This window comes from Lathyrus oleraceus, chromosome 3 (assembly GCF_024323335.1).
Source record: "Lathyrus oleraceus cultivar Zhongwan6 chromosome 3, CAAS_Psat_ZW6_1.0, whole genome shotgun sequence".
Classification (NCBI taxonomy): domain Eukaryota; kingdom Viridiplantae; phylum Streptophyta; class Magnoliopsida; order Fabales; family Fabaceae; genus Lathyrus; species Lathyrus oleraceus.
In genome coordinates, this window is record NC_066581.1 from 253,634,535 (window position 1) to 253,653,948 (window position 19,414).

A 19,414-nucleotide genomic window follows, 5' to 3' on the forward strand; every position below is an offset into this window, starting at 1 on the left:
ATAGGGGAATTAAATTGATGCTAGATCCCAAGTCAATCAAGCCATTACCCGTGTAGGTGTCTCCGATGGTTACCGGTAAAGCGACTCGTCCCGGATCGGATTCCTTCCTTGGGAGAGTTTTTTGAATGATGGTGCTACATCGTGCATCAAGCAAGATTGTCTCTGGTTCCGTGTACATCCGCTTTTTAGTAAGTATGTCTTTCATGAATTTTGCATACTTAGGCATTTGCTCCAATACTTCGGAAAACGGAATGTTCATTTTCAATTGTTTGAAAATATCCATGAACCGGGCGTAATGCCGTTCATTCTCCCTCTTAGATGGAGCATGTGGGTACGGAAGGTTTTGGATTGGAGTAGCGCTCACTACCTCCTTTCCTTTAGAAACTCTAGAACTCCTCCATCTAGGCTTTTTCACTGGCTCCACCTTCACTTCATCACTATCGTTTTTCTCAATTTCCACACTTTCTTTATTTTCGACTTCGCCGTTCTTTTCATCCTTTTCAACTTCTTCATCACTCCACTCCCCAACTTCACCATCAATTCTTTCCTCTATTATTTTCTCCTCATCATTTTTCTCAACCTCTCTTTTTCACTCTAATCTCTTTTCTTACTCTCACTAATCAACTCCCTTCCACTTCTCGTCGTTATCGCCTTACAATGTTCCTTAGGATTTGTTTGCGTGTTCGCCGAAAAAGAAGGTCCGGGTTGTTGTTCTGCTAGTTGCTTAGCAAGTTGACCGACTTGAGTTTCGAGATTTTTGATAGCCGCATCGTTGCTCTTTTGATTAGCCATTGACATTTGCATAAATTGTGTCAGTGTCTCTTCTAACTTTGAAGTCACGACCGACGGTTGTTGAGGTTGGTAAGGATTTTGGGTAGGGTTTTGACGGCTAGAAGAACCACCCCCATAACCTTGGTTATGGTAATAGTTACTCCTAGGTTGGAACCCTTGATTCCCTTGGAAGTGTTGTTTTAGATGGTGCGAGCACAAAATGAAGTTATTCATACACTCATACTCATATCCAAAATGAGACAACAGTTCCTTGTGACGATTTACTAAGGTTGGGAATCGAACCCATGATCTAGCGATATTTCATCAAGATTGATTGTCATGACAGTGGTGAAATGTGACGCGCTACCTAGTTTCTCAACACAATCATTCACACATGGTAGAAAATAGCACACTTACTATCACACCCTACGTTATACAAACCATCACCCTTAGACAATCACCCATAGTAAAATCATTATTCCAACTCGTGGTAAAATGAACTTTTTGTAGTAATGTTTATAAATGATAATATAACTAATAGTGATGCGTATTATAACTTCTCAAGTACTACGAAAAGGAACTTCACTCAAGTTATTAAAAGCATGTCCTGCTGACTGACAGTTATGCAATATCAAGATCATATTATTATCATGAAATGGCAATGTATGTATAGCAAACAAATGTTATTTTTCTTGATAAATGACCAATCAATATAGAATTACAGATACACGGAGGCTCCCTTAGGTTCAACCTTGAAATATTACATAGTTGATCAAATGATATAAAGGCGACAAGACAAGAAAAGAACAAATAATTTATGATACAAATACATACAAGAAGAAATTTATGGTAAAGTAAGTAGTAAATTCAAATGTCACCATCTCTTTTGCATTCAGAGGGAATTTGAGGTAAACGTTTACTATCAGTGCAGTAATTGTAAATGGTGTATTTCTCTCTCACCCACTTTAAGCTACGCCATTGAGCTGCATCAAGATCACGAAACTCACCTTGATCCCACCATCTCTTTCCTTGTGTTGCACATAATTTTGAATTAACAGATGCTTCACACCCATCAATGTGGAAGCTTTTGTATCCTGCTATGAATGGTGCTTTTGACCAGTCTGTTTTCTCTAATCCACCCCTTGTTGCCCAATCATCTGCATTCCATAAACTGTTGTATATTTTCATTGGTTGGTCAAATGGAAATTTCACTCCTAAATCTTTGCTGTTCTTGAACACTCTTATTGGAACATCATCCACATAGAAACTGCAATCAAATCAATCATATAGGTTAAGCTATATTGTTTTATCAATATTGCAATAGTAATTGAGTCAAGTAATGCTTACACAATCTGGTACATGTTCCATAGAATGGAGTATCTATGAAATTCTTTTGTTGGATCAAACCAAATAAATATCCTTTGTTCTTTGTTACCTTGTCCACCAGTGAACACATTTGTTTGTAAAATGTAAGGTTGTCCTGTTCTGTTCCCCAAGAACTCGAAATCTATCTCATCATGTTCAGCATTTTGTGAAGATAACTGCATGAAAAGTAGTTCCATTCACATCTAATGTCATTACTAATAAAAATAGAAACAAAAAGCATAATGTACCAACTCACCTTCTTTATCGACCACATCATCTGATGTAATCACACATTATTGCAATCTTGCAGGCATGTATCTTATTCTCTGATGTCTTCTTGGGCCTGCTTCACCTATGACTTCTGCCTATCGAACTTCTCTTTCGACTTCACTAGCTGGTTCATCACAAAAGATTCTCACTGAATATTTCTTGACATTCTCATTCCAATCCCACTCTTTAAACTCATTTATGATCACGTCCTTGCTGATCACCACTTGCTTATTCACTTGGTCGAACAACTTGTATCCTCCAGTCGAATGATATCCTATCAGGATCATCTGACTCGACTTGTCATCAAGTTTTCTTCTCAACTGATCTGGCACATGTCTATGTGATACAGATCCAAACACCCTCAGATGATTCAAGCTAGGCTTGACACCAGACCAACATTCTTCTGGTGTGATTCCTTCTAGCTTCTTCGTCAGATATTTGTTAAGGATATATGTCGCAGTCGACACAGCTTCTCCCCATAATTCTTTGGATAGATTCTTGCATTTCAACATACTTCTAACCATATTCATGATGGTTCTATTCTTCCTTTCTGTGACTCCATTCTGCTGTGGAGTGTAGGGTGGCACCACCTCATGCACAATCCCTTCTTTCATACATAATGCATCAAAGTCTTTCGACACATATTCTCCACCACCATCAGTTCTCAAAATCTTGATCTTTCGACCGCTCTGTCTTTTGACCATAGATTTAAACTTGACAAATACCTCGATCACTTCACTTTTCTTCTGGATCAGGTAAGACCATAGTTTTTGACTGAAATCATCTATAAATGTAACAAAGTATTTGTTACCTCCAATCGAATCCACCTGGAGAGGACCACATACATCAGAGTATATGACTTCAAGAATTGCCTTCGACCTGCTTCCTGTATCCTTACTAAACTTGTTCTTATGTTGTTTTGCATGCACGCATTCTTCACACACTTCATTTGGAATGTCGATTTCTGGTAATCCTTAAACAATATTTCTTCTCTTCAAATCTCTGATGTCTTTAAAATTGAGATGGCCAAGTCTATAATGTCATATTCATTCATCTCTGTTGCCTGCTATTGCAAGACACTTATGCTCCATCACATTTAGCTCAATCTTGAAGGCTCTATTCTGAAGCATTGGAGCCTTCAAGATCAACCTTCCATTTGAGTCGAGAACTCTAATCATTTTGTCTTCGATCGATACCTTGTAGTTCTTTTCAACCAACTTCCATATGCTGAGCAAATTACTCTTCATGCCTGGTATGTACAATACATTTGAAATTACTGACCTGTTGCCATCTTTCCTCATAATCAGAACATCACCAACACCTTCAGTTGCTAGAGTGTTGTCATTTTCAAATTTCACCATGTTCTTCATTGAGGGTTTTATGTTGACAAACCAAATTTTCCTTCCAGACATGTGTGATGAGCATCCTGAGTCCAAGTACCACTGGTCCTTAAATCTCTCTTATTCTATTGTTATAACCATCAATAATGTCTCTTCTTTTTCATGTTTCGCCAGCTTTGCATAAGTTTCTTGATTCTTCTGCTTTTCTGGATAATCACTAGAATAGTGAGCATACCTTTGACAATTGTAACACTGAATGTGACTCTTATCTGGCTTTTGACCACAACCTCTTTGGTTGCATTGGTTCCAGGATTTTCTCTGATTCAACCAGTTTCCTTCTTGCTGATTTCGACCAGTCGAATTGTTGTAGCCTCTTCTACCTTTTTTGCCATTCCAGTTACCTTTGCCTTTTCTTTCTTTTGATGATTGAGCCTGCAAAGCCATATCACTCTTCGAATTTCCTACAGCTCTTTTATTCATTCTTTGTTCATGAGATTCAAGCATCCCTTGAAGCTTTTCCTTTGTCAATTTTGACAAAAAATTTGACTCTTCTATGGCTACTATCACATGGTCGAACTTTGGAGCCAACGACCTCATGATCTTTCCAATAACAGATCTTGATGTCAACACTTCTCCACATATCTTGATTTGATTCACCAGTTTCGTAACCTTGGTGAAAAATCAGTTATGCTTTCATTGTCTGCCATCTGAAACAATTCATATGTTCTTTTGTGAGTTTGTAACCTCACCTCTTTCACCTTCTCCGCGCCTGCAAACGATTTCTCCAGAATTTCCCATGCTTCTTTCGCTGACTCTGCATCACTAACCATTTCAAAGTTATCTACATCAACACATTGATGGATTATAAAGAGAGTTTTATAATCTTTCTTCTTCAATTCTTTATGTGTAGCCTTTTCTTGATCTGTGGCAGCTTCTACAAGTGTTGTTATTCCTTCCTTCACAAGATCCCAAAGATCTTGATAACATAACACAACTTTTATCTGCTTGCACCAATTCTCATAATTGTTGTTCTTGAGAATCGGAAGGTTTGCTGGAAAATACTCGTTTGGATGATTCGTTGCCATGGTGATTTTCTTCCCACGAATTGTTTAACCGGAGCTCTGATACCAGATGTTGGAAATCCCCCAAAACCCATGGAGAATTTCAATCAATCTTGATGAACAAGATTGTTATCACCCACACAATTGCAATGAAAAGAAAGAATAATGGAGAAAGAAAGAAAGTAAATAACGAAGAATAATATAATTCTGCAGAGTTTCTCTCTGCTCACAAACCGTGAAAAACTTCTTATTCACTTTGCAACTGCAAAATACTGTGAATACAATGTTATGAATACTCTATTCACCTCATTACAAAAATAAGGGTTACTCCCTCTATTTATAGATTTAGGTTAACTTGGACCTCAAGTCAAAACTCAAAACTATAAAAGTCCAAAATAGATAACTCTACTAAAATAGGCATAAGTGGTTTGACACTTCCTTACTCTGGCGAACAACCTGCTTCAAAATAAGGAATTACAGTTCAACAAAAATGTCTAGAAGATGTAAGAATGGACCCAGATATATAGAATCAAATTTAAAAGAAGCACATTCGGGAAACCTAATTCAGCTGAGCATTTGATGGTACCAGACACAAATACTAAAGTCTTGCCTTCTTTGCTGGTCAAAGTTGTATTTTCACGTGATTTCTATTTTTATATTATAAAACATTTTTATAATAATTTCTCACAAAATCGGTTGTGTATAACTTAAGTATAGGTCATGGTTAGGATAGGTCCTTGAGGATCATGTAGGTATTCTTTCTTAATTGTCTTCATCTACTACAACTTAGCATAAACTATATAACATTACACGTGAGAGGATCCTTTGATGCATGACTCAAACGAGACTATAGGGGACTCGATAATGAATGCATTGGATTTATGAATTAGTTGCATACATTATTTAGTAAGTTAATCATTTATGAGATCCCATCATTTATATGTACATATGCATGTTAGTTGTAATTTTTCTTTGACAGGGACATTTTAGTTGTAGTTGTAATAAATTATTTGTGATTATTATGCTATAACTGTTGAAGGTTTTATCCATGAAAGGCTTGTTCCATCAATTAAGCAACTACTAGAAAGCCAGGTTGATGAGCCTCATTATTGATGCAATGTGTCATTGATGCAATTAAGGAGCATTTATATTTTTAAATTAATTTTTCGAAAAAAAGTTTATTAAATTAAAAGATGTATTGTGGAGTTTCTAACAAATGCAAGGGTACACTCCTGAGTTTCTAAAAGGATTAAAGAAATTTGTTTTCTTTACCCTCCAAGAATAGGGCATATCAATTAAAAGAATTAGATGTCCTCACTATTACGAATAACTCATTTTACAATAGTTGAAAAATAATATCATTACGGTTAACTAATAATCGTTGTGAGATATAATGTGATTATAAGTATGATATTTTTCACCACCACCAACATGTGAACAGTATGATAAACTAGCTAACATGCTACCTATTACAACAATTATAATAAACAACCGCTATACAATATATAAAAGTCTAGAATTTTACTCTAAAGATTGCATGCTATATAATATTTGGTGTGATACCTATCATCACGATCTTCTTAATCAACCGTGGTGAAATACTTAATTTTTTTTCCATTTATTACAAACCTATATATATATATATATATATATATAATATATATATATATAATATATATATATATATATTATATATATATATATATATATATATATATTTATATCTAAATATTTTTTACATTAAAGTCAAAAGCATATATTTACAAATATCAAAGCCAAAATCATATATTAGCATCATTTTCAAGTAGCCCATTGAAAATAAACGCCCAACGTCTACATGAGTCTTTTAAATCATCGGGGAATAAAGGTGTCCTGTCGTTAAACGTCCACATAAAAAGTGAAGAAAATTGAATATTATATGATTTAAAATATAATAAAAAACTTAAACATTAATATGTTACTATAAATATTTCATGACACACTACTACAAATAACGTTTTTAACGTTGCACGCGAAAGAGATGTAATATCGATTACTGAAGCAACGTAACGAAGGACGACATAAAAATATGCCGCTAAACACCTCAGTTAATGAAAAATCGAGGGATAAAGTTATCAAATCATAGCTTCAAACCCCAACATCTGCATTTTTTTTATTTACAATGCCGGATGGCGCGCCCAACATAAAATCTAAGTTTTATTTAAAAATCGAGGTAATAACCCTATATTATTACGTCGGTTTTATTTAAAAATCGATGGATGAATTTTTTTTATATTTTCGTTTATACCTGAATTACATAACCATATCATAGAATACAAAACCATATTTTGCATATTTCTGAAACAAAAACATTGTAACTGCATTACAAAACTATATCACAGAAGAACAATAGTTTACCCAAATGCAAAGTACAATATTAAATCTTCGGATTATATCACGACACATCATATGTCAAATACTCTACATTTGACACATCATCATTAGTCTTATCTGGCACCTCCAAAAACTCACATTTATCTTTTAAAATGTCAAAGTTCATATTATTCTTTTGTTGAGATCGTGAGCTCGAACCTTGGCTAAACTAAAAATATATTGACATAACAACTATTTTTTAATTTTAATATATATTATTTGCTTAAATCTTATATAACATTATTATTTTTCTTGAAATAATTTTTTAATATTAGAACAAAAAAGATAAAAAAAAAACCTTGATATATTTTGTTAATATAATGTCACACCCATTTTGAACAAAATAATCTAACAATCCAACAATTATTTCTACTAAATATATTTGCTCAAATTTTAAAAATAAAAGAGATTTGTGAACCCAAAAATTATTAAATGTTTTTGGTTTTCTTGAAATCATAGCAAAGGTAAAAGTTGAAACAAATGTATTTAGTGTCAGATTAGTTATTACACAAATTTCAAAGGCTTGCCACTATTTCTTGATATTGAAATATGATCGAGAATGCAACACTTTTTAATTTTATTGATAAACTTCACTATTACATTCTCCATATTACGACGAACAAATAAACTATAGACAAAGAATAACATTATTGATTTCTGTGTCAAAAGAGACATGAGAATAAAAATATAAAAAATGATCACAAGTAATATTTTTTAGAGTTATTAAACACTACAAAAAAATGGTATGTTACGACATGATTTTCACGACACAAAGGTGAAAATCACGTCACAAAGCAACATTAGCATCGTAATTTTTCACGAGGCAGTAGCTGTTGTGATAACTTCTTTGCCACGTGAAAATCATGTCACAAAGTTGCATCGTGAAATTTACGTCACAACATTTGCCACGTGATTTTCACGTCACAAAATCCTCCTGCATTTCTGCACTGCTCCACGTCAGGTTTGCAGACCATGATTGCATTTTTGCTACGTGAATTTAACGTCACTAATATCATATTTGTGACGTGTTTTTCACGACAATGATTTGAAAAAAAAATTATGATTAGCGACGTGTTTCCCACGACACAAATTATTTTTTTATTAAAAAAATATTTAATTGTTTATTAATTACAAAATTTAATAATAATAATTTAAAAATTTATTTATTACGAAATTAATAATAAAAAATTATAAATTTATCATAATAAAAAATATTAATTTCAATTAATAATAAAAAATACTAATATTTAAAAATAAAATACTAATTTCAATATAAAATGATTAAATTCAAAATAGTTACAATAATTTACGAAAAATAATATTTAAAACTAAAATAACAAATGAAAAAAATCAATCAACATCATCATCTACCATAGCTTCGTCCACATCATCATCCGTAGCTTCGTCCACATCATCAACCACTGAATTATTTATTTGATTACCTTGTTGTGAGAGTAATTGTTGCATTATTTGCTCCATCACAATTTGTCTCTTCTTCAATTCCTCAATTTGGCAATTTATCGTCGCCTCGTGTCGCGCCTTAAGTAGCGCCAATTATCTCACTGTTTCCATTATTTCGGATGTCAGTTGTTATGGGTGTGACAATCATTCTCAGTCCGCAACTATTTCAAATAATATTCTATTCCCTGATCTGTAGTTCCCGGCAAAGATCCAACACCAAATAAACACATGTTAGGTCCGTTCCCGCCATTTAATAGATTCCAAATATAAAGATTCACACGATCATCAATCGGGTCTGAACCTATCAGAGTATATTAAGGATTTTGAACTAAAAATTCTGCGAGCAATATGTCATAATTCTTATGCACATACAAGAGAAAAATTTAAATTGAATATAGTTCAAATAATATATAAGAATTAAATAAAATAAAATAATGAAATATAACCAGGGATTTTCAGGCCACAAACATTAAATTAGTTGTCACATGAAAATCATGTCACAACTTTACCATTAGATATTAAAACAAATTAAACAATTTAGTCATATACATAAATTAATTTAAATAAAATAATACAATATAAATAACTTACGAAATCTAATTTGGTACGTTCGTCAACATATATATATATATATATATATATATATATATATATATATATATATATATATAATATATATATATATATATATATATTATATATATATATATATATATATATATATATATATATAATATATAATGATATGACACAAATGAAGTAGAAATGTCACTTCAGATTTAATACATATATAATGATATGACACAAATGAAGTAAAAATGTCACTTCAGATTTAATATATATATATATATATATATATATATATATATATATATATATATATATTAAATTTGAAGTGACATTTCTACTTCATTTGTGTCACATCATTCCATAGTCATATATATATATATATATATATATATATATATATATATATATATATATATATATATATATATATATATATATATATATTAAATTTGAAGTGACATTTCTACTTCATTTGTGTCACATCATTCCATAGGCATATATATATATATATATATATATATATATATATATATATATATATATATATATATATATTATATATATATATATATATATATATATATATATTAAATCTGAAGTGACATTTCTACTTCATTTGTGTCACATCAATCCATAGTCCTATGTGACACATCTCAATACTTATTTTCAGTTTTTAAAAAACAAATACAATATGTATTCTCTATAGGTCACGTGTTCGAACTTTGACAAAGATAAAAAAATCTCATTTTTGATAAAATAAAAAAATCAATTCAAACCAAACCAAACTGGAAAAATCAATTTTTTTTGATTCGGTTCAAAAACTGAACCAACGCAATAAAAACCAAAGTGATTTGGTTTGATGCTCAGTTTTTGTTATTAGGAACCTCCAAATCGATGAACCGAAGCGATGACTATAAATATCTATTTAATATTTTATTTAGCTCATTATTAAGTCCTATTTTTGTATCGTTTCAACACTTATCCATCTTTGTTTACATTCATTTTTTAAAACAAAATATGTAGTAAAAACCGAAATCCAAACATAAAAAAATAGAAACCATAAGCCATAAAAACTTAGTCTCACCAAACTGCTGTTCTGACTGTCTGCCACCACAACTTCTCTTGCCAGTGTTATTCTTATAGGTTTTTGTTGTCTTATTCATGTTTAAGTTTTATTTGCTAGTTTTCATTTTTTTTACCTTTTATGTTTCTTCTTCAACGAATTTTCTTCTAATCTTGTTATAAAATAGTTTTGATGTGTGTTTGAAGTATGAAATAATTTATGTGTATTGATACTTTTTGTGTTTATTGTTGTGTTTTATTTGTTAAGATTTCAAATCTCTTCTCAACCTTCTAATGTCAAGTGTCAAAATTTGTATTTTATAGTGAACTTATTTCAAGATGCAATGGAAATTATGTCAATGATTCGCATGGATTAAGAACAACTTGTAAGTTGTTTGAAAATTAGAGCATGAAATATATTATTTGAAAAAGTAATAGCATAAAATATATCAAAAAAACATGATAGGAAATACTACACTGATGAATATAATATTTAGAAAAAAATATTGTAAACTGATCAACAAAACCAAACCAAACCGAACTAAATCGGTTAGTTTGGTTTGGTTTCATTTTTAAGAAATACTAAAAAGTGAATCAAACTAAACTAATGGAGATATCATCGGTTCGGACAATTTTTTGACAAAAAATCGATCTAAACCGAACCGATTACACCCCTAGACAAGACAACCACTATTTCAACTATGTATATTTTTCTAGATGTCAATTTAAAATAGATATATGAATCTAAAAACTAAAATTAAAACTATGTTCCTTTGAAAGCATAAAATAAATGAGCACTTAAAATAAATATGTTTAACCTTAATGTAGTTATAGTCAAAAATATATTAACCTAATAATTAATTACTAACTTAGATAAATATATATATTTTTTAATTTTATAGAACAGTAAAATTTATAAAACAATGTTTATGTTTATCTTGAGATATAATAGAATAGTGTACGTCACAATCTTTTAGCATGTCTGACATCATTTACAAATTATAAGCAATTGGAATCCAATGAATTGTTAATGATTTTTTTAAAAATAAACAATATTTTCAAATAAAATATCAAAATAACCAAAATTTCAAAAAATATACCAATTAACCTAGAGAGGATGCGCCATTGGAGCTGACGCATACTCCCAATGGCTTTGCACCTAGGCGTCATGCCTCTTGACTCATGCATGTGTGCTTTAGTGTGTGCGTCCATGCATCTGGCGCATGCATTGCCCTGTGTGTGGCGCATAGGGTTTTGGTGCATGCATTTCATGGTTCATGTATAAATAACATGCACATCTCCCATATTTTTGCAGACTACTTCTTACCCTTCAACCCCATGTTCTTTCATTCTACTTCAATCTCCTCCAAATTTTTGTTCTTTAACCATGTCTGAATACATTCACAAGAGAAATGTCGACTTAATTTTTTCAGTAGTCGCACATCCGATAAAAATTCGACTTTAGAATATAGATTCATTTGAACTTCTTAATCGGACGTTGAACTGTTGGTTAGATGGAGAAATTGCAGATGGTGAAAGGATTAGAAGAACTCAATGGCTCGAGCCCACGTCCAACCAAAATGAAGAAGTGCGTGAATGGACGGATATTAAGACTGACAGAGATGTTCACAGGATGATGTATAATATGTTCAAAAAAAATTGATGGTTGTAATCGCTTAGTTATAATAATGGTATTTTATTTGTTGTAGTCTATTGTGTTGTTGTTTATGTGTTACTTGTGTGTTGAAAGTGTATTTGTTTGTGATGTTATATCCTCACAAAGTTATCATATGAAATAAATATTGTTTTAAATATAAAGCAAAAGAGGTACATGTAAAATTATCTTGTTGTGCTTGTTCCAACACTGAGACAGTTAGTACGATTGTGATCGGGCTGATGACATGAACTACATAATTGAACCATTTTGTTCGCCGTATCCATTTCGGTTCGAATACGGGTGCTGTTTGGGCGACCCTTTTTCTTTCTTCGCATAACTTCATTATGCCAGAGAATGTCCCCTTAATATTCAGGTCAGTAATCCTCTTTTGCAACAACTGAAAAGCTAATTTTGTAAATATTTTGATAGGCTTATGACTTGGTAAACGTCAGATAGTAAGTAAGATGGATCCCTTCGAACCTCCGACGTGTTTGGGGGATTTATTTCAACAAAGAGTCGGTTACAATGCCACAATTTGTGTGTGAGTCAAGGTATTTGATTGATCCACGCCAACTAGCTTCGTCATCATACGCCCAACAACAAATCCCCGTCTAAGAACAATGTCAATCCACCCAAACCTAACTATCAACCTCACATCATCACTCTACCATATACACCCAATCTCACAACCCATTTATGTCACACATCCAACCTCAAAACCAAGAATCAAACCCTACCCACCAACAACCATACGCAACACCACAACAGTCTATAGCCCAGATGATTCATACAATTCATGTCATCGTAACCCCCCACCAATGACCACCCAAACATCCCATTGCCACAACACTCAACCATTGTTTGACTATAGCACACCCCAACAAGCATTGATTCGTTTTTAAACCGATTCAATGTCCCAATTCGGGCAACCATATCATCCATAATTCACCTAACCACAACGACCCAACTACGACAACATGGGCACCAAACTCAATTACAGAAGCGTCGTTGGCGACCCCCTCCCCCTAATTATTGGGAACAAATGATGACATATCTATCAAATACCGTTGGACCTTCCACCGGACCTTCACACAAGTCATCATTGGATCATGTCAGCACTCAAAGACCCCAAACACCTCAGAAAAATCGTGGAAGACCTCGAAGACAGACTAATGCACCTGGATGTGGAACATGGAGCGTTTCAATCGGACGGGTCATTGAATTTCTTTTCAATTCCATGTAATTTTTCATTATAATATAAATATAATTTTTATTTTTAGTATTTTTTTAATTAATTATAAATTTAAAATTTAACTTAAAAAAAAATAAAAATTAAATGTGCATGCACCACATACATTGGTGCATACACTATGTAGTGTTTGCATGCGTCAATGCATGTGGCACCACACATGCATGCGCCAAGAGGCATGGCGCCTGAGTGCAAAGCCATTAGGAGCATGTGTCAGCTCCAATGGCGCCTTCTTTCTAGGTTAATTGGATGCGCCATTAAAAAAGGTGGTTATTTTAGTATATTTTTTTTAATTTAGGTTATTTTGGTATTTCATTTGAAAATATTGGTTATTTAAAAAAAATCATCGTTAATTATCATAAAATTAATTATTAAACGTATAAAATATGATTGTCATAATAATAAATGAATATTATATCTAAATTATAATATAATTAAAATTCAATTAATTCTTAATTATGATAAAATTGACTTATCAATTATTTAATAAGTAAGTAGACAGTCATATCAATCTGTTTTTAAGTATTTGTTGTCATATTATATTCACTAGAACGTGTAACTCAAGTTCATCCATTCATCCCTAAAAAAATAGTCTATTATATTTGTTGTCATTATTTCATGAGTTTTTTTAATTATATAAATGTTTATAATAATGATAATACGCGCCTTTATTAAATTATTTATAAAAAGAAAATATTTTGTTTGTGTAACATTTTATTATGTGCTATTAATATTTACGATAAAATACTATATGTATAAATTTTATTAGTGTTTAGAAATAAAATAATATATTCATCATTCATATCCATTTTTCAATTTTCAATAATAATATTAATAATACAAAATTTAATTATTTATTATATTCATTATTTAATTTTTATGACATTTTATAATGACATTATATTCATTATTTATATTTTTTTTGATAAATAATATAGTATATTGAAATGATAATATTAATCATTAAAAGGAAATGTAGTGTAATTGTTTCATTATAATTTATATTAAAGTTTTTATTAAATTTTTATTGTTTATAAGTATTTCAATTTAGTTCACAAATGAAATTGATAATTTTTTATTGTTATTATGAAATAAATAGTTGTAAATTTGATGTGATTTTTTTGTTTAATAATAAAAATTAAAAACTAAATTCAAGATAGATAGTCAAAAGTATAATCTAATAGAATTCAATTAGTTTTTCAATTTTCAGTTATAATGGTAATAATACAAAATTTAAACATTTATTATACTCATTATTGCATTTAACTGGGAGCAACTTTAAATGTAATTTTTTATAAATATTTTATCAACATTCAATTTTTTTTAATGATGGTGTTAAGTTTTATAACATTAATGTTTTGAATAACTTTTTACATTGATTTATGATGTTTTGTCTTAAAAATAGTTGTCCCTTTTCTATTATTAGTGACAAATAAACTTTATTTTTTTAAGAGATTAAAATTATTTTTTTATTACAAATTTAAATTTAAATTTTGTTGATTCAAATTAAATTGTGATAGATCAATTTTAATAAATATTGATTATGAATAATTTCTAGACTAATATTTGTTTTTATTGAATACTTATTTTAGTAACTTTTTTATACTGTGTAATTTTATTAATATTAGAGATAATGATTAAAATATATAATACATTATTCATATTTTCTAAGCCTCTAATTTTTAAAGGTGTAAAATGTATTTCTCATAATAGTATAAAATGTTCAGTTTTTATTAATATCTATGTTTATTATTTATAATTTAAATAAAACTATATTTATTATTAAAAATAATAAATATAATTAATTATTAACATGAATAAAATAATATAAAAAATGATCTTTTATTTATTTTCATATTGATTGTTTCCTATATTATATATTAAAAAAATTATATCAATATTTATAATAATATTAATATATAAGGAAATGTTGTATTTTGGTAATTTTTTGTTATGGTCCTTTGTGATGCTATTAATATTTGAGATAAAAATATTATATGTTTTATATTTTTTAAAAATTGAGTAAAATAAAATAGTATATTTATTATTCGTACAAAAAATAATATTGACCAAAGAATGTATAAAATTATATTTTTCTATAATATTGATAATACAAATTAAATAAATTATGATTTATCATAACAACTAAAAATCATGAGTCAATGACTTTAAAAATACTTAAAAGCGAGTCTTATTTTTAGTTAATATATAATGATTCAATATTCATTATTATAACGTATTATTAGAAATTAGAGAAGGTGAAAAGAGAGTTTCGATACAGAAAGAGTCAAAGAATGGGTATTGCAGATAGTGATGTTTTGATTGATGGTTTAGTATAAGGTGTACATATAAACTAATAAGATGATGTAGATTATTTTTGAGGAAGTCAGTGTTAAGTGTCTTAAAATAGTTTGAAGCATCGGATGTAATATTTATAAATAGATAATAGATGTTAAAATTATTTTGCTCTTAGTTTCTAAAGTTAAAATCCGTATAAAACTTGCAGATTTCCCTACACATTTTAACTTTAGGGGCTAAACCAAATGAAAATCAACATTTAAGGATTTTATTTAAAAAAAGATACAAGGACAAAAGAATAATTGACTATTTAAACTATATTAATTTTAATTTATATGATTTGATATTACTTTTTAATTTACTAATAGCTACTTGATGATGTAAATGTAGTAAGCTTTTGAGTTTGAAGAAACTGATGAGGATAATTTGAAGAATAAGTTGACATTTTATGCTAGTGAGCGTTGGACGTGCTTAAGGTCACAACTCACGTGTGCTTACATTACGAAGCTTAAGTATGCTCTTGAGCATCCATCTATGAAATATAATTACATTAGAAACACGTTTGAGAGAAATTTGTCAAGTCTCGTAGTTCTGACGATTTCTTGGTTAGTAGTAATCTTATTTTCTGAAGAATAATATTATTGTGTTTTATGTTGATGTTTTTTAGATACAACCATGTAAATTAATATTTTACTATGTTTATAACAGGTTAAAAGTCAATCAGAAAACGTAATATTGACTCGTAGATTGTCTCGTGGGGGTTACAAGAAACTTGAAGGAGAAATTATTAATGAAAAACAATAACTTGGAGATAACAATAAGTCGTGATCACAACACTTCTTCTCCAACTTTGAGAAGTGGAAGAGGGTTTGATAAAGATCAATTAGAGAGTTCACTTCACATGCCTCACGTGCCGTCACTGAGAATATTGTAAGTAAATTTATTTGTCAATTAGAATATTAAATGTATGATTTATTTTGTGTAATTTAAGTCGCTTTGATAATGATATCTTATTCATGTTTTGTGTAGGATTTGTTGGTTGATATGGTCAGTCAATGTTCCTTTGTTCCAAATATATGATATGATATATTAGTATAAGCAATCAGAACAAATGAGCATGGTGGACGTGTTTGTGGTGTTGGACAAGGCATTTACCCGAGATTATATTTTAGAACATCAAGAAAGAGTAAAGACTTGCAAAAGAAAGAGATGGACAAACTCATTGATAAAAAGTTAGCATAGGAACGGAAATCCCAAAAGAAAGAGATGGTCGAGCACTAAGATAAGAAGTTTGAAGAAAGATTAATGCATGAGTGGGATTGCGAAAGAAAGAGTTGGATAGGATGTACGATAAGAAGTTGGAAGAAAGATTAGCATATGAGCAAGAATTTAACAATAGTTGGATGAGCTTTATGAAGTATGTTAAACTTACGTTTTGTGTGTTGCATATGTTTTGTGGTCTTATAACATGACATGTGCGTTGGGTGTTGCTGTTGTTTTTTATGATGTAGAAATTGGCACTGCTGGATGTAAACGTCGAACCGAGTATAAATGAAGATGATGAATTGTTTGAAAAAGTTGTTTTAGGTGGTGCGAGCATAAAATGAAGTTATTCATACACTCATACTCATATCCAAAATGAGACAACAGTTCCTTGTGACGATTCACTAAGGTTGGGAATCGAACCCATGATCTAGCGATATTTCATCAAGATTGATTGTCATGACAGTGGTGAAATGTGACGCGCTACCTAGTTTCTCCACACAATCATTCACCTATGGTAGAAAATAGCACACTTACTATCACACCCTACGTTATACAAACCATCACCCATAGTAAAATCATTATTCCAACTCGTGGTAAAATGAATTTTTTGTAGTAATGTTTATAAATGATAATATAACTAATAGTGATGCGTATTATAACTTCTCAAGTACTATAAAAAGAAACTTCACTCATGTAATTAAAAGCTTGTCCTGCTGACCGATAGTTATGAAATATCAAGATCATATTATTACCATGAAATGGCAATGTATGTATAGCAAACAAATGTTATTTTTTTTGATAAATGACCAATCAATATAGATCATTACAGATACATATATAAAGGCTCCCTTAGGTTCAACCTTGAAATATTACATAGTTGATCAAATGATATAACGGTGACAAGACAAGAACAAATAATTTATGATACAAATACTTACGAGAAGAGATTTATGGTAAAGTAAGTGGTAAAAGTATGCATGAAAATTCAAATGTCACCATCTCTTTTGCATTCGGAGGGAATTTGAGGTAAACGTTTTCTATCGGTGCAGTAATTGTAAATGGTGTATTTTTCTCTCACCCACTTTAAGCTACGCCATTGAGCTGCATCAAGATCACGAAACTCAGCTTGATCCCACCATCTCTTTCCTTGTGTTGCACAGAATTTTGAATTAACAGATGCTTCACACCCATCAATGTGGAAGCTTTTGTATCCTGCTATGAATGGTGCTTTTGACCAGTCTGTTTTCTCTAATCCACCCCTTGTTGCCCAATCATCTGCATTCCATAAACTGTTGTATATTTTCATTGGTTGGTCAAATGGAAATTTCACTCCTAAATCTTTGCTGTTCTTGAACACTCTTATTGGAACATCATCCACATAGAAACTGCAATCAAATCAATCATATAGGTTAAGCTATATTGTTTTATCAATATTGCAATAGTAGTTGAGTCAAGTAATGCTTACACAATCTGGTACATGTTCCATAGAATGGAGTATCTGTGAAATTCTTTTGTTGGATCAAACCAAAGAAATATCCTTTGTTCTTTGTTACCTTGTCCACCAGTGAACACATTTGTTTGTAAAATGTAAGGTTGTCCTGTTCTGTTCCCCAAGAACTCGAAATCTATCTCATCATGTTCAGCATTTTGTGAAGATAACTGCATGAAAAGTAGTTCCATTCACAACTAATGTCATTACTAGTAAAAATAGAAACAGAAAACTATAATTTTATGTACATGTACTACATACGTAGAAAGCAGTAACTGTTCCAGCAGAATCACCAGGAACCATCTTAATGTTCATACTGAAATGACCAAACAAGTATGAACCTTTGGACTGAAAACCAGTACCTGTTCAAAAACTAGTTAGATACATGAACAGTGTAGTGACAGGTTTAAAACTATACAGGGAATAATAATAATACAGTACTAACCAGTGGACTTATCAAGATGAAGCTGAATCTCAGAACCGCCATTGAAGTATTTGATATGATCAAAAGCCCAAGTAGGGTAATAGTTTCTACCAAATGGTACATCCACTGGCTTCCTTGGGAGAGCACAGAATGAAGAAGAAACAAGTGATGCTAGAATCAAACACACTGTCCAAAATGAAGAACCCATGTTGTGTGTTGTTGTGTTCAAATAAGTGGCTAAGACTTGGGTATATATAAGCCCAAGACCCTTGGCTTAGAGGGTTATGGACCCATGTTCCTCTCTCGTTCATTATGTATGTGTCTTGTTGTTATTTATTATTTTCATGGAGGGTGGGAGGCAAAGGATCATGTATTAGGCTTTGTTAGGATTTTAGCGTTGTAACCAACCGATAATGGGACCCTATTACGCGTTTATTATGTATTGTTAACTTCTATATAGCTAATCATCCATCATTTCACAATTAGAGTACAAATATTTAGAAATATATAAACATTTTATTGCTCAAAATTGTAATCATCATTCAATTGTGATAATATAGTAATCTCTATTTGAAAAATATAAATTAATTAAATTATTTTGTCACTCTTATCTTTAAGGTGGACTCGTCTATCAGTTTGGAGGATTTCTGTCCTATTTCGTTGGCCAACAATTCATGGGTCAACAGGAGAGAGCATTTATATTCATTAGATTCTTTCTT

General features: G+C 30.8%; 1 protein-coding gene across 2 annotated transcripts; it reads right to left on the bottom strand.

The window, feature by feature from the left end:
* Nucleotides 1-1,638: 1,638 nt before the first annotated feature.
* On the bottom strand, nt 1,639-18,950 carry LOC127126709 (xyloglucan endotransglucosylase/hydrolase 1). Of its 2 annotated transcripts, none has more exons than XM_051055688.1 (4): nt 18,717-18,950; nt 18,533-18,633; nt 2,119-2,312; nt 1,639-2,038 (listed from the first exon to the last, which is right to left on the bottom strand). In XM_051055688.1, the coding sequence occupies exons 1-4, from the start codon at nt 18,901-18,903 to the stop codon at nt 1,639-1,641; spliced, it is 882 nt and encodes a 293-aa protein (XP_050911645.1). In that variant the 5' UTR covers nt 18,904-18,950. The 2 variants fall into 2 exon arrangements, with proteins under 2 accessions (XP_050911645.1, XP_050911644.1); XM_051055687.1 differs by lacking the exons at nt 1,639-2,038; nt 2,119-2,312 and adding exons at nt 17,556-18,167; nt 18,248-18,441 and having other exon boundaries at nt 18,717-18,928.
* Between the last annotated feature and the right edge of the window lie 464 nt (nt 18,951-19,414).

Excerpts from the sequence above, each read along its gene's own strand:
- LOC127126709 (XM_051055688.1), bottom strand. The coding sequence starts at position 18,903 with ATGGGTTCTTCATTTTGGACAGTGTGTTTGATTCTAGCATCACTTGTT. Across the intron at positions 18,634-18,716 it reads TCATCTTGATAAGTCCACTG|GTACTGGTTTTCAGTCCAAA; the intron begins GTTAGTACTGTA and ends GTTTTTGAACAG. Across the intron at positions 2,313-18,532 it reads GAACAGTTACTGCTTTCTAC|TTATCTTCACAAAATGCTGA; the intron begins GTATGTAGTACA and ends CTTTTCATGCAG.